The 15780-nt window shown below is 40.1% G+C and overlaps 3 protein-coding genes across 4 annotated transcripts; all 3 read right to left on the reverse strand.

Moving 5' to 3' along the window:
• Positions 1-1526: 1526 nt before the first annotated feature.
• Positions 1527-3920, reverse strand: LOC116060408 (tripartite motif-containing protein 16-like). Its single transcript, XM_035993744.1, has one exon. The coding sequence runs from the start codon at positions 3804-3806 to the stop codon at positions 2115-2117; it is 1692 nt and encodes a 563-aa protein (XP_035849637.1). The 5' UTR covers positions 3807-3920; the 3' UTR covers positions 1527-2114.
• A 1465-nt stretch (positions 3921-5385) lies between these two features.
• Positions 5386-6795, reverse strand: LOC116060423 (tripartite motif-containing protein 16-like). The gene has a single exon (XM_031313972.1). It carries the CDS (start codon positions 6793-6795, stop codon positions 5386-5388), a length of 1410 nt encoding a protein of 469 aa, XP_031169832.1.
• A 67-nt stretch (positions 6796-6862) lies between these two features.
• Positions 6863-8815, reverse strand: LOC116060409 (tripartite motif-containing protein 16-like). 2 transcript variants are annotated; one of them, XM_031313948.1, is made up of 2 exons: positions 7155-8815; positions 6863-7105 (listed from the first exon to the last, which is right to left on the reverse strand). In XM_031313948.1, exons 1-2 carry the CDS (start codon positions 8780-8782, stop codon positions 7099-7101), a joined length of 1635 nt encoding a protein of 544 aa, XP_031169808.1. In that variant the 5' UTR covers positions 8783-8815; the 3' UTR covers positions 6863-7098. The 2 variants fall into 2 exon arrangements, with proteins under 2 accessions (XP_031169808.1, XP_031169807.1); XM_031313947.1 differs by having other exon boundaries at positions 6863-8815.
• Between the last annotated feature and the right edge of the window lie 6965 nt (positions 8816-15780).

The following is a 15780-nucleotide window of genomic DNA, read 5'->3' on the forward strand; positions in this document are numbered from 1 at the left end:
TTGACGTTTTTGTTGTTTTTGAAGCTTTTTTTGACGGTTTTCCCCTTTTTTCAACGTTCTTTTATAAAAAAAAAAATTTAAATGCTATAAAATTGAATAAAACATGCAAATTCAATGAAAGTAGTGAACTGATCATTTATTTTACTTGTGAAGAGTAATGGTTGTAGGGGAACCATCCACGTTATTCTTTTAAATTTTTTTTTGACAATTTGTTTGAAAGATATCCAAATGTCTGATATAGAAACTTTGTTTAAATGGGTCAAATTTGACCCGAGGAAAACAGGAGGGTAAAGTTCGGTGTAGGAAGTCTTGTCCATGTGTCTGTTTTTGTGAGTTGCAGCATTGAGGGTATTTGCAGGTGTCATCACGACTAATTTAGTGTCAGCTGGTTAGAGAAAATCTTACATGTGGCATCTTTAACCTTTAAGATCGTGGCACTAACGTGTGTGAGTGAGAAAGACGCACAATGAAAGACATTTATAAAGAGCTTTGTAAGAGATATTTTATGTTTAACCAAACATTCCAACTTTATAATACAAATAAAACTTTAAAACATTTCAACCATCGTTACCTCCGCCAAGGAGGTTATGTTTTTGGCTCGTTTTGTCAGTTTGTTTGTCCGTCTGCTTGTCCGTTTGTCCTTTTGTTTGTCCGTTTCTTGTCCGTTTGTTTGTCTGCCTGTGCGCAGGATTGAAAAAAAATCCTGTCCCGATTTTCATGAAGCTTGGTGGGAGGTTGTAGCGTTGGCCAAAGAAGAACCAGTAACACTTTGGAGCAGATCCGAATTATGGGGCAGATACACAAATTATTTATCATTTCGTCAACATTGCGAGATTTGTGCTGCATTCATGTGGTGTCTGAAGAATCTGTAAAATGCGTTCATGAACATTCACGCTGTATTAACATTGTGAGATAGGGCATGCCTTGCAGAGGTCCGTACTCTCAGAATGCCCTTCTAGTTGAATTTCGGTTTCTTCTTTCTTTTTGTATTAATTGTTGCTCTGTTTTATCAGGTTGTAGTACCGCTGACATGTTTTATTTCACCTTCACTAGCTCTGACTGAATGACCGACAGCTGAACATGAATTCAACCAAAAGATAGGAGTGTTTAAAGGAAGATGAGCTGTTTAATTTCCCCTAGCGAGAGCGATGGACACATTAATTCATGTTAAAATGGCCGGAGACTTTATCTCTCAAACAATAAACAGTCTATGAATTTAGAAAATCACAGGCACAAGTTTATTAAATTTTACATTTTAAGTTCATTAGTCATTAAAGTAGCTTCTTCAGAAAACATCCTTTAGTTTTGTTTTTGTGTTTCTATTTAATTTTTCTTTTATTTACATCTGTGCATGATTGAATATTTTGTAGTTGTCATGTTTATTTCCGTTAAACTGAAGTGGTTAGCAGGGTTTCTTTATTAATAATTTTTTTTTTCAGCGTTTCGGCTGCTTATTCATGTAAAAATAGCTGGATGATGAGAAGAAATAGACTTTAAACGCTCACAAAATAAACAGTCTGAATCTATGAATTTAGAAAATCTCAGGCAGGAGTTAATTACATTTTACATTTCATCATCATTCTCATTTAAAATGCGTCTTCAGAAAACATCTTTAGTTCCTCTACCAATTAAATGTATCCAATAACAGCATAAAATATATTGTTAGGTATTATAAATTTGCGTATTTACAGTCGCATCAATAAAACCTTTGCATAGCATCAGAGGACTAGACAGTAATATGTAGTTATCTTATGTGTCACACATAGAATATATTAAATAAATATAAATATTAAAGAGAAAAACAGAAATCCACCAAATAATGAACAAGTTTAACAGTCACTCAAATAATTGATTATCAGTTTTACTCACTGCCTCAGAGTCTTTTCTGGGAAGTGAATATAATGTTGACTCCTGACTTCCTGTTTTACACGAGGCATGGGTTGAAACGATCACACATATTTACACATTCTGCATTTGATAAAAACACAAAATGTTCCAATAACACCATCCACCCTGAGTTAAATCACTTAATCCTAAACTGCCTCTTTTATTCATGTCCTGCAGAGGTTATGATACATTTCTTTGATATTAACCTGTTCTCTGGCTTTTCATGATTACCTTGGTTTACAAAACTCAGCAGTATCTCCACAAAAGCCCAAAAGCCAAACTCCAGCATAGAGCGGCTCAGTGAATGTGGTCTGGACTCTGTGGAGGAGAGTCATAGTTTCAGAGACGCTGAAGAAGGCCAGAATACCTGCGCTGTGATCCAGGTACACTCCTATTCTGGAGGAGTTGGGGCCTGAGATTCTGAGTGAGCAGTTGTCATGTCTAAAGATGTAACTATTGTCACAACGTAATGCCCAAGACTTCTTATTGAATCCAAATAAACGTGCATGAAGGTCACCTGATCTGCCAATACTCTTGTAAGCGACTGCTACTGAAGCAGGTCTTCTGCTCATCTCCACCTCCCAGTAACACCGTCCAGTCAGTCCGTCTTCACTCAGGACCTGAGTTGCCTGAAGGAATCTGTCTGCATGTTCAGGATATGGTTTATTTTTTACATATGTTATTTTTCTGTTCCCCTCTGATAAATCCAGAGATGTGCCTGCTGTGTTTGGATCCATTGTGATTTGACATGAATATTGTAAGAACTCAGCTCTGGTCGTAGGCTCTGCTAAAGGCAGTTTCTCAGAAAGAATTTCTTGCATTTTATCACTTGCTGCTGTCACAGCTTCCATCACATCCTCAAAGTACCACAAACGGTTGTGTTTTGGTATTGGTGAGTTTGTAGATCCAGTACGTTTTGACAGTGAGCAGTAACTTTGAAGAAACTGGGTGGGATCCTCTGAGCGTGAGAGCTCCTCCAGCTCGACGTTTTTCCTTTTTAGTTCAGCAATCTCCTGGTCCAGCTTCTCCTGAAGCTCTTTGACTCGACTCACTTCAGTTTTCTGTTGGGATCTGATCTGCTCCTTCACCTCAGAGCTTCTTTTCTCAATGACACAGATCAACTCCGTAAAGATCTTCTCACTGTCCCCCACTGTTTTATCTGCAGCGCGATTGATAGTTTCCATCTCTTTCTGAAGCAGCTTCACATCTTTTTCACGTTCCTGGATTTTCTGCTGGATGTTTTGCCGACTTTCACCGAGCTCCTTTTGCTTCTTGGTCCTTTCTGCTGCAGCTGAGATGGTGTCGTGGCCTTTATGTTCATCCATTAAACAGAGATAACAGATACACTCCTGATCAGTTCGGCAGAAAATCTTCATCACCTCATCGTGATGGGAGCAGATGCTCTCCTGAAGATTAACAGAGGCTTCGACAAGTTTGTGTTTTTTAAAAGTAGGAGATTGGTAGTGAGGCTGAAGGTGTTGTTCACAGTAAGAGGCCCGACAATCCAGACAGGACTTGAAGGCTTTCAGCTTCCTCCCAATGCAGACATCACAGGCCACATCTCCAGGTTCTGCATAGCAGTGATCAGCTGGAGCAGCTTGGTGTCCAGTCTTCTTCAGTTCCTCCACTAACTCTGCCAACATGGTGTTTTTCACCAGGACAGGCCTCGAGGAGAAAGTCTCTCGGCACAGAGGACAGCTGTAGGTTCCTCTCTGATCTTCTTCATCCCAGGAGGTTTTAATACAGTTCATGCAGTAGTTGTGTCCACAGGGAATAGTCACCGGATCCTTCAGTAGATCCAGACAGATCGAACAGCAGAATTTCTCCTCTGGTGCTTGATTCCTTTGCTGCGCCATTTCACCTCTCGACAACAGGGAATGACTCGACAGTTTCACTTTCCTCACAGCAAATAAATGCATCACACAGGAAGTCACGCCTTCTTTTCTTACACAACTGTATGCTGATCTGTAGTAAAGTGATTTGTCAGCTCTTGCAGCTTACAACATGTTGGTCACCCCCATCTTTAAACTTGTAGATCTATGAAAGGAGGGAGTTTGAGTCCGTGTTTGAGAAAAAAGGGAGGGTTTACCAGTGTTTGTTTCATTAAAGGAAATGCAGCAGTTTGAGCTGTGGCTGCATGTATAGCCATCTTTTAATTGTTTGGTTTGAACTTTAGTAGAATGTTCAGCTGTCTTTTACAGGTTTACAGCGGCTTTTTAAGTTGATATATTGACCTGAGATATGCCTGTGAATGTGTCTGATCAAATGTGTAAGCAGCTGAGATTGTTGTTTATTTTTTATACTTTTTTCCCCCCAAGAAATTATAATAGCTTTGTGCCTTTTTTTTGGCTTGGATGCAGTAAACTTTAAATCTAGTATTAAAGAACTCATGTCTGATCTCGGGCTCTGCTTTTGGCAGAAAAACATCCTCTTCAGTCACTGTCATTGAGATCTTCGTCCATTTCAGATTGTCCTGTCATGCTTTGATTAACATTTACACGTTTACTGTCAGTCTGAACTTCAGCAGTGTGTTCACTCATCCTGTATTCACACTGGATGTTTTTTTTTAGTTTATTTACAGTTTAACCTTTATACCGCCAACTGATCAAAAAGAAAATCTTACATTTGGCATCTTTAACCTTTAAGACTAACACTAACATTCCAACTTTTTAACACGAATAAATATTCTCAGATATTTCAATATTAGTTTAATCTTTTTCTTGTTTCTTTTTATATTAGTTTTTCTGTTTCATCAGAGGTTGTAGTACAGCTGTTGTTTTACATCTTTGCATGCTTGAATATTTTGTAGTTGTCATGTTTATTTCCGTTAAACTGAAGTGATTAGTAGGGTTTCTTTATTAATTCAGTGTTTCAGCTGCTTATTCATGTAAAAATATCTGGATGATGAGAAGAAATAGACTTTAAACACTCACAAAATAAACAGTCTGAATCTATGAATTTAGAAAATCTCAGGCAGGAGTTTATTAAATTTTACATTTCATCATTCTCATTTAAAATGCGTCTTCAGAAAACATCTTTAGTTCCTCTACCTATTAAATGTATCTAATAACAGCATAATATATATATAGTTAGGTATTTTAAATTTGTGTATTTACAGTCACATCAATAAAACCTTTGCATAGCATCAGAGGACTAGACAGTAATATGTAGTTATCTTATGTGTCACACAGGAAATATTAAACAGAAATACAGAAATGCACCAAATAATGAACAAGTTTAACAGTCACTCAAATTATTGATTATCAGTTTTACTCACTGCCTCAGAGTCTTCTCTGGGAAGTGTATATAATGTTGACTCCTGACTTCCTGTTTTACACGAGGCATGGGTTGAAACGATCACACATATTTACACATTCTGCATTTGATAAAAACACAAAAGGTCCAATAACACCATCCATACTGACTCAAATCACTTGAATTGACCCTGTTAATCTAAACTGCCTCTGTATTCATGACCTACTGAAGATTTCTTTGATATCAGTCCACCCTCTGCCTCTTTAATGATGGCATGACTCTACCGAACTCAACAGTGTCTCCATCAGAACCACTGAGGAAAACTCCAGCATAGAGCGGCTCAGTGAATGTGGTCTGGACTCTGTGGAGGAGAGTCATAGTTTCAGAGACACTGAAGAAGGCCAGAGTACCTGCGCTGTGAGCCAGGTACACTCCTATTCTGGAGGATTTAGGGGCAGAGATGACGGTTGTGTGGCTGTCATGCCTGAATAAGGTGTAACTATCGTTACAGCGTAATACCCAGGACTTCTTATTATATCCAAATAAATGTACAAGAGAGTCCCCTGATCTGGCAATACTCTTGTAAGCGACTGCTACTTCAGCATCCTTGCTGATCTCCATCTCCCAGTAACAACGTCCAGTCAATCCGTCTTTACTCAGGACCTGTTTGGAGTATGAAAATCTGTCTGGATGTTCAGGATATGACATATATTGGTCAGTATATGTTATTTTTCTGTTGTCATCTGATAAAACCAGCGAATACCCTGCTGTGTTTGGATCCATCGTGATTTGACATGAATATTCTAAGTACTCAGCTCTGTTCATGAGTTTCGTTAATGGCAGTTTCTCAGTAAGAATTTTCTGCATTTTATCACTTGCTGCTTTCACAGCTGTTGTCACATCGTTAAAGTACCACAAACGATCAGTTTTTGGTATTGGTGAATCTGTAGATCCAGTAAGTATGGACAGTGAGCGGTAACTTTGAAGAAACTTGGTGTGATCCTCTGAGCGTGAGAGCTCCTCCAGGTCAGCTTCTTTCCTCTTCATGTAAGTGATCTCCTGGTCCATCTTCTCCTGAAGCTCTTTAACTCGACTCACTTCAGTTTTCTGCCAGGATCTGATCTGCTCCTTCAAATCAGAGCTTCTTTTCTCAATGACACAGATCATCTCAGTTAAGGTCTTCTCACTGTCCTCCACTGCTTTATCGGCAGAGTGATTGATAGTTTCCATCTCTTTCTGAAGCAGCTTGACATTTTTCTCTCGATCCTGGATTTTCTGCTGGATTTTTTGCCAAATTTCACCGAGGTCCTTTTGCATCTCATTCCTTTCTGCTGCAGCTGAGACGGTTTCATGGCCTTTATGATTATCCATTGAGCAGAGAATGCAAATACACTGCTGATCAGTGCGACAGTAAAACGTCATTACCTCACCATGATGGGAGCAGATGTTCTCCTGGAGCTTAACGGAGGCTTCGACACATTTGCGTTTTTTTAAAGTAGGAGATTGGTAGTGAGGCTTCAGTTCCTCCACTAACTCTGCCAACATGGTGTTTTTCACCAGGACAGGCCTCGGGTAGAAAGTCTCTCGGCACAGAGGACAGCTGTAGTTTCTTCTCTGATCTTCTTCATCCCAGGAGGTTTTAATACAGTTCATGCAGTAGTTGTGTCCACAGGGAATAGTCACCGGATCCTTCAGTAGATCCAGACAGATCGAACAGCAAGTTTAACAGTCACTCAAATTATTGATTATCAGTTTTACTCACTGCCTCAGAGTCTTCTCTGGGAAGTAATTATAATGTTGACTCCTGACTTCCTGTTTTACACGAGGCATGGGTTGAAACGATCACACATATTTACACATTCTGCATTTTTTTAAACACACAACAGGTCCAATAACACCATCCATACTGACTCAAATCACTTGAATTGACCCTGTTAATCTAAACTGCCTCTGTATTCATGACCTACTGAAGGTTTCTTTGATATCAGTCCACCCTCTGCCTCTTTAATGACGGCATGACTCTACCGAACTCAACAGTGTCTCCATCAGAACCCCTGAGGTAAACTCCAGCATAGAGCGGCTCAGTGAATGTGGTCTGGACTCTGTGGAGGAGAGTCATAGTTTCAGAGACGCTGTAGAAGGCCAGAGTACCTGCGCTGTGATCCAGGTACACTCCTATTCTGGAGGATTTAGGGGCAGAGATGACGGTTGTGTGGCTGTCATGCCTGAATAAGGTATAACTATCTTCACATTCTAATACCCAGGACTTCTTATTCTGTCCAAAGAAACATGCATTGGAGTCCCCTGATCTGGCAATACTCTTATAAGCGACTGCTACTGCAGCGTCCCTGCTTATCTCCATCTCCCAGTAACAACGTCCAGTCAGTCCGTCTTTACTCAGGACCTGAGGTATGTACTCAAATCTTTCTGGATGTTTAGAATGTATTGCTTTTTTATTAAATGTTATTTTTCTGTTCTCATCTGATAAAACCAGCCGTGTGCCTGCTGTGTTTGGATCCATCGTGATTTGACATGAATATTGTAAGAACTCAGCTCTGGTCGTAGGCTCGGCTAAAGGCAGTTTCTCAGTAAGAATGTTCTTCATTTTCTCTTTGGCTGCTGTCACAGCTGCCATCACATCCTTGTAGTACCATAGATGATTAGTTTTTGGTATTGGTGAGTATGTAGATCCAGTAAGTCTTGACAGTGAGGGGAAAATTTGAAGAAACTTGGTGTGATCCTCTGAGCGTGAGAGCTCCTCCAGGTCAGCTTCTTTCATCAATATGTAAGCATTTTCTTGGTCTAACTTCTCCTGAAGCTGTTTGACTCGACTCACTTCAGTTTTCTGCCAGGATCTGATCTGCTCCTTCAAATCAGAGCTTCTTTTCTCAATGACACGGATCATCTCAGTTAAGATCTTCTCACTGTCCTCCACTGCTTTATCTGCAGAGTAATTGATAGTTTCCATCTCTTTCTGAAGCAGCTTTGCATCTTGCTCTCGACGCTGGATTTTCTGCTGGATGTTTTGCCAAATTTCACCGAGCTCATTTTGCTTCTCGGTTCTTTCTGCTGCAGCTGAGACGGTGTCGTGGCCTTTATGTTCATCCATTAAACAGAGATAACAGATACACTGCTGATCAGTGCGGCAGAAAATCTTCATCACCTCACCATGACGGGAGCAGTTGTTCTCCTGAAGATTACTGGAGGCTTCAACAAGTTTGTGTTTTTTAAAAGTAGGAGGCAAGTAGTGAGGCAAAAGGTGTTGCTCACAGTAAGAGGCCTGACAATCCAGACAGGACTTGAAGGCTTTCAGCTTCCTCCCAGTGCAGAAATCACAGGCCACATCTCCAGGTCTGGCATAGCGGTGATCAGCTGGAGCAGCTTGGTGTCCAGTCTTCTTCAGCTCCTCCACTAAATCTGCCAACATGGTGCTTTTCACCAGGACAGGCCTCGGGTAGAAAGTCTCTTGGCACAGAGGACAGCTGTAGGTTCCTCTCTGATCTCCTTCATCCCAGGAGGTTTTAATACAGTTCATGCAGTAGTTGTGTCCACAGGGAATAGTCACCGGATCCTTCAGCAGATCCAGACAGATCGAACAGCTGAGTTTCACCTCTGGTGCTTGATTTCTTTGCTGCGCCATTTCACCTCTCGACAACAGTGAATGACTCGAGAGTTTAACTTAACCTCAACGCAAATGGGCGTGCAGCTCTTGTAGTTTACATCATGTTCGGCACACCCATCTTCAAACTGGCAGACCTGTAAAAAGGGACAGGATCCTGGAAATATACAGTCAGAGTTTGAGTCTGTGTATCAGAAAGGGAGGGCTTATCACTGTTTGTTTTATTAAAGACAATGGAGCAGTTTGAGGCGTAGCTGCAGTTATAGATTTCCTTTAGTTGGACTTTGAACCATGGAAAGTACAGCAATCCTTAAACTGGTTGAACTATGAGCGGGGCGGAAACCAGAAAACATAAAGTCAGAGTTGAATTGAAAAGGAGTGGTTTGAACGTTGGCATTTTATGGCCCTTATTTACACTTTTACAGTCAGTTTAAACTTTGGCAGTGTGTTACACCCTCTTTTAAACATTGAATATTGAGCTTCGTGGATATAGAAAAGATGGTTGATAAGAACAGTTGTTTGAAAACACAGTTTAGCTCCCTCGGCGTTCAGGTGAACGATTGGTTGACTGTTTTGCCAATGACTCTTGAGAACAACATAGTATATGTCCATTGGAAAGTACCAGCATCAGACAGTGTGAATCATTTGGTTAAAAGGGTGGTTCAGAATTTTGGACATAGGACCTCATTTCCAAGTTAGCCAGTGTGATATTTATCAGTAGAGAACGTTTTCAACACGTTTCATCCAGTCCTTCTAGTTGCAGAGTTTGCTGGTGCTAGGCTAGTCAACGGTTTATGATAGCCTGCCACTAAAAACAGTCTTGCCCATTCCACAGTACACCCGAGGCACGTGACATCATGACTTCACGTAAACATACACGCCACTTTCTAAAGCCAAGTGGCGTGTTATCTGTACGCATTTGGAGCTATCCGCGTGTATGTCTACGCTGTATACAGCGGACGGGTTGGGTTTATGAAAAGAAGAACGGGACGGTTGGATTTAGGAAAACAATAACGGGATGGGGGACACAGTTGGGTTTAGGAGATGTGACACGATCCCCAGTCTCCTGGGTGAAAGTCCTGTGTTTGACCCATCCACCATCCCAACCAACCTCCCTACGGGGATTTTCGGCTTTTCATGCTACTCGCTATGGCGTAAATTGACACGCAATCGCAAGGTAATGTATTTCAATGGAGGCCAAACAGCATTGATAAACATGCTAAAAAGTAATTATGCATCTTGATAACACGCCAAAATGGCATACAAATTGACGTGTCATACGCCACTTTGTGAGATCAGTTTATGTCAAATAAATTATAACACCAGACTATCGATGTAAATGTCTGTGTTGATAGAATGTTAGAAATAAAACTACCCTTGCATCACATTGCAATAGTTATACTTTGTTCCCTGTAGTTGGTAGTAGGCATAGGCTACAGCATGGGGTGGAGTGATGTTACCTAGGCTACCGAGGAAGCCGGTTTCCATGACAATCACACAAGTTTATTTACCTGCTGTCACTCATTGCTACAGAAGAAGAGTACATTGCACGAAGGAATCAACAAGATAGTACTATGGCTAACTAACGTTGTCAGTCTCAATCTATCAGTAGCAAGCTAGAGTAGCCTACCAAAAGTTATTACCTGTCCATCAGTTGGTGCATCTGGAAAGACGGATGGAACCGCGTTCGTTGTCAGTGACTTGTGGTCCTTTAGATTGCGGGGGTTTTCAAAGTCGTCTGGTCTAAAATGATCACTACGCATTTGCCACTTGAGTAGAGTCTCCGCCGGTGTCTTGGTTCCTTTCTGGCTCTCGCAATGGAATTTTTTGGAAACTTTGTGGTGCCCATCTATAGCGTTTATTTTTACAATTTGTAAATGCACACTGAATCACCATGTTGCCTAGTCCTTAGTTTCCGTTGAAAACGGTCTCCACTGATAAATATCACACTTGCTAACTTGGAAATGAGGTCCTACTGTATGTCCAAAATTCTGAACCACCCCTTTAATGTTGTAAATTGGAATAAAACTAATTGGTTGAGGTTAGGAAATGCTCATGGTTTGGGTTAAAATAACTCTGTTATGTAACTTGCGTTATGTGTTTATTTAACTTACTTTATGTACATGACATGAACTAATTATGTTACGTAAGTTAAAATAACTTGTTTACTTTTGGTCTCACACGGGATATGAACAGTGAAAGTCCTGCGTTTGTTTAACCCATCCATACACCCAGACCAACCGCCCATAAATAAATAAATATCTTTGTCCCAATATAAGTTTTTAACTGTTATAGTTAAATTAAAAAAATAATCCCTTTTTATAAAGTAGTTCATATCCAGTAGACATAATCTATCAACATATATCAGGAAGACAACAGTTACAAAGACACAGCAGGTTAACATGATGCCACTGCATCAGTTTTATTTTCACAGTTGAATTAATCTTATGTTTTCGTCAAATGCCCGACGCACCCTGTTCCCAACAAACATACATGTTTCATATCAACACACATCACATTACATATCATTGTTACCATAAAAACATGCCTACAGCATGTCCTCAAAAGTTTTCACATCTCCGTCCACTTCAACTCTGGACTAGTTTTCCTAAAAGCATCTTGCAGTCAGAAACACTCAGACTTCAAACAGCTGAGCTTTAATCTAGATTTTTATAATACTTACATAAACTTTGAGAAAGTTTGAGTTGCGCTGTAAAGAAATAACACATTTTAAGCAACAAACGTCAAAGTTTTGTATATCTACCAGGTTCAAGGTTTAAGGGGTTCAGTCTAATCTTTAAAACATTGGATTGTCTTCAAAATAATGCTTTTAATGTTTCAACTGATTGAACTCAACATAAATTGACGTCCGACTCAGAGATTACTTTTAGGAAAACCAGCCCAGTTTAGTTCAAACTCCTAATTTCTCTACTGCACTTAAAAAAATGAAGGAAATCTGTTCCTGTCTGAAATGAGGCATGATGTGAAATGATCACACACACGTTCACATTCTGCGTTTGATATAAACACACAAAGGGCCTAATAACTACAGCCACCCTGGGTCAAATCAATCTGAACTCCACCCGCCTGTGAATTAATTAAAGCTGAATTCAAGTCCCACTGAAGTCACAGTTTCAGGGAATTAGAAATATTTCTGACAATATTTTTAGTACACTTTTGTTTGTTACATAAAAGAAAGATGGCGTCAGATAAATTTTGAGTTTCAAAAAAAGCATTAACAACCAGGACGATACGAGGAAAGGTTTCTTCTTCTTTTAAATTTTATTCAGGGAAGGTTCACTGAGAGGCAGCCTCTCTTTTGCAGGAACGCCCTGATCACATTCACACAGTTACACATTCATACCTGGAAGCTGCCCAGTACAACCACAGTCTGATCTGCTGGCCACTGAGCAGCTCCACTGGAGTGGTTTGAGGTTAAGGGCCTTGCTCAAGGGCACCTCAGTGGTGGTAATGAGGGAGGGAACTGCTCTTTCACTTTCCCCACCCAGATTTTCTCCTACCGGTCTGGGGATTGAAGCTCGTGTCTCTAACCTTTAGGCCACCACTGCCCCCATTACTCTAATATGCAATCATTTTTCTTGGAAGTTAATGCAGCACAAAACAGAGAACGGGAACAAAGACTTGCACAATGTTTACAGTGTCACAATTATGCAACAAGATCTCTCAAACTTGAATAGCCTCAAGTGGATTTCAGTACATATAGCAATACATTTGCAAGCTGCATTTAAAGAAATTCATTCAGTAGTCAATTAATTCTCTGACTCACCAGTTTGTAAAATGCATTTTTGCAGCAAATTTGGTAAATTTTTTTAACCACATGAACAAGCCTGAACAAGACGTGAAGACGGGGCAGTGGGCATCGTGCAACTTTGGAGGCGGGCTTTAGGCTGCCCACCCAATCAGAAATTAGAAACGGCACTCTTATTTTTTTGTGCTATTTTTTCCATTGGCTGAACACATTTTCTTAACTTTTTTTTGGGTAGGCAAGACGCACGTTTGGGTGGGCTGAGCCCATTCTTGCCCATGCTATCACTGGCCTTAAGTGACGGACAAAAATATCTGCAAATTACAAATCAATGTGATTTTTTTATTGGCTCATGATAGGCCCCTCATCTTCATTGGCCCCTGGGCTTAAGCCCCGGTAAGCCCGTGTATTAAGGCGGCCTTTAGAAAACCCCTGCATGCAAGAAAAGGAACCAAACATATAGTGATGGATTCAACCAAGTTTTTGCAAGCAATGAACCGAAAAAAATTAGTCAGTTTACAGACCTTTTGGAAAATAATCGCACAATGGCATTACTGCCTCTCTTCTCAGCTCTAAAACACATTTGTAGTGCTTGTAGTAAACTGTACATTAGCATCAGATGGCAGACAGCCAGTCAAAAGTCATAAAAACAGGAAAGATTTCAGCTACTTGTTGACTCAGGTGTGGCTGCAGCACTAAGAGCATCAACAGAAGGCTCCTCTTGGTTTGGTATAAAGCAAAGAGAAAAGGGATTAAGACTACTGGGTTCATAGCAGGCATAGAAGGTCGAAGGCCGAGCCGCTGATTAAAAGGAGTTCCACTTTTGCTGCAAACTGTAATTTAATTGTGAGGAACTGAATGAGTGTGATGATTGATGTATACTTGATAATTAGTGTTGGCACAGACTTTACACTGACTACGTTTCTTGTCATCTTAACCCTTGTGTTGTCTTCTCGTCGATCGAGCAGCTTTTCTGGGGCAAAATTTGAAATTAAAACTTTTTTCTTTCGCCATTTTTGTCGCTTTTCTCAACGTTTCTGTCAAGTCTCTTATCACTTTTTCAGAAGTTTGTCAATTTTTTTCTGCGCTTTTAAAAAAAAACAACCCGTTTTTGTTGTTTTTTCCACGTTTTTGATAGCCTAGAAATCTAGACGCTCCCTAGCGGCAGCAAATGTAACTTGCAGCCAGGGTCGTCTAGCAACTCTTCGTTGGCTTACGAGCTGGAAAAACCAAACTCTGGTCAGGCCAATCACATCGTGTATAGAGTCGGTGGGCGGGGCTTAACATAATGACGGCAGAGTTGCGACGGTTCCGCGTGAATTCCCTGCTACTTGAAAACAAAGAAGATGGCTGCTGCTGCTGGCGAACAGCAGTCTTTGGCCGCGACTATGGAAGACTTGGAGTTAAGCTTTTCTTTGAGAAAAGAACAAAGAACGGCACAGAAATCATTCTTAACTATGTCACCTTCTTCGTTGCTCTGATTGGTTGTAGCGCTATCCTATTGAGTGCAGAGGGAATTTGAAAGACAACCGTTTATCCCGCCCCTCTGATTGAGCCCTGCCAATGGTGAGTTCCCAGACCCAACATCTCGATGTGGGTCTGGCTTGTCAGGCTACGTTTTTGAAGCTTTTTCCACACAAAAAAATCTCTTTTTTCAAAGTTCTTTTATAAAATTTTTTTTCAAATGTTGAAAAATTTAAAAAAACAGCTAAATTTAATGAAAGTAGTGAACTGATCAGTTATTTTACTTGTGAAGAGCGTTGCATGGAACCATCCACGTTATTTAGTTTTTGACAATTTGGTTGATAGAAACCCACATTTTCTGATATAAAAACCTTTTTGAAAAGAACAACAGGAGGGTTAACGTAACTTTTCGAGACAGCACATCATCGCCAAACTCTTAAATCAGCGGCTCCCGCCAAAATGTCAAGGCCATGGAAAGGTCGTGCTAAGTTCAAAGGTCATGATAAGGTTATAACAACACTGCATCAGGTCAACGCATTTATCCAGATAACACTTAAAATCAAGTTTAAAAACAAAAGTCACCCACTTTCCTTTGATACAGGCACGCACACACACACACACACACACACACACACACACACACACACTGAAACTCGTACTTTCCACATGATTTTAAGTTAAAACATTACTGTGGAAATCAAACACACTTATTTACACACACACCTTTCCTTCACCCTCAGTATTCTTATAACCGGTTATAACTAACGACAACTTGATGGATGTGTGGATGGAGCGATGTGATAGATGGATGACCCACTAACGTCACATCTCACAGACACATGAACACATAAGGAAAGAGATCCGTCGTTGTCCACTCTACGATCTCTTTCATTACAGTTTGTCAACATCCCTCCGAAACCTTGTTTTTCATGAGCCCGTTTTAGATTTTAATAAGGAGCTAAAATACATGTTCAGGGGTGGAAGAGCGTTACTTAAGTAAAAGTACAAAAACAACTCTTTAAAAATAGTCAATTACAAGGAAATGTGCTGCATTGAAAATGTACTTAAAGTATGAAAAGTAAAATTACTCAATGCAGGAAAAATGTCCCCTGGGAGTTTATATAATTATATATTATTACTTATTCTTCATGAATTAATGTTATAATAACAAACATTGGCTCAACAAGGTGTTTTTTTTGGGATGCTGACACATGATGTCTATGATGATATTATTTCTTTTCATTGTGGTATATTTATTTTTTTCAAAACTGCTACAGTTTTCCTACTTCACAACTGATTCACACAGACGGACACCAACAGACAGAGTGATATTTACAGTATTTACAACATATTTTATCCCCCGTTGACTGCAGGCGGGAGGAGAGGCGGGGAGCTCAGGGTTCGGTCTGGAACGTGCCCCTCAACCTCAGTCATACTGCCAGTAGAAACCTTCGACAGGAGGGTTAAAATGTTTGTTTTTTTTCTTAAAATTGTGAGGTTTAGAAGTCACTCAGTTAATTTGAGTTACAGTACGAAGGCTGAGGAATAGGTGAATGACGGCCGATTCTATGTAGACGAGGCTCATTATTTTTGTTTTGTTTTTAAGTTTTTGTGTATGTGTTTTTCAAAAACAAATCCGGTAAAAATCTGGTTTTGGAAAAATAAAACCAAAAATCCAGGTGGAAATCGTGGTTTATGAGGAGTTACATGTTGGACAGATTTCTTGGTGAGCAAGAGCACAGTTTTCCATTTTCACATTTCTTTTTGTGTCTAGGTACAACAAAACGGG

The sequence above is a fragment of the Sander lucioperca genome, chromosome 17, assembly GCF_008315115.2.
Source record: "Sander lucioperca isolate FBNREF2018 chromosome 17, SLUC_FBN_1.2, whole genome shotgun sequence".
NCBI lineage: Eukaryota > Metazoa > Chordata > Actinopteri > Perciformes > Percidae > Sander > Sander lucioperca.

Excerpts from the sequence above, each read along its gene's own strand:
- LOC116060423 (XM_031313972.1), bottom strand. The coding sequence starts at position 6,795 with ATGAACTGTATTAAAACCTCCTGGGATGAAGAAGATCAGAGAAGAAAC.
- LOC116060408 (XM_035993744.1), bottom strand. The coding sequence starts at position 3,806 with ATGCATTTATTTGCTGTGAGGAAAGTGAAACTGTCGAGTCATTCCCTG.
- LOC116060409 (XM_031313947.1), bottom strand. The coding sequence starts at position 8,782 with ATGGCGCAGCAAAGAAATCAAGCACCAGAGGTGAAACTCAGCTGTTCG.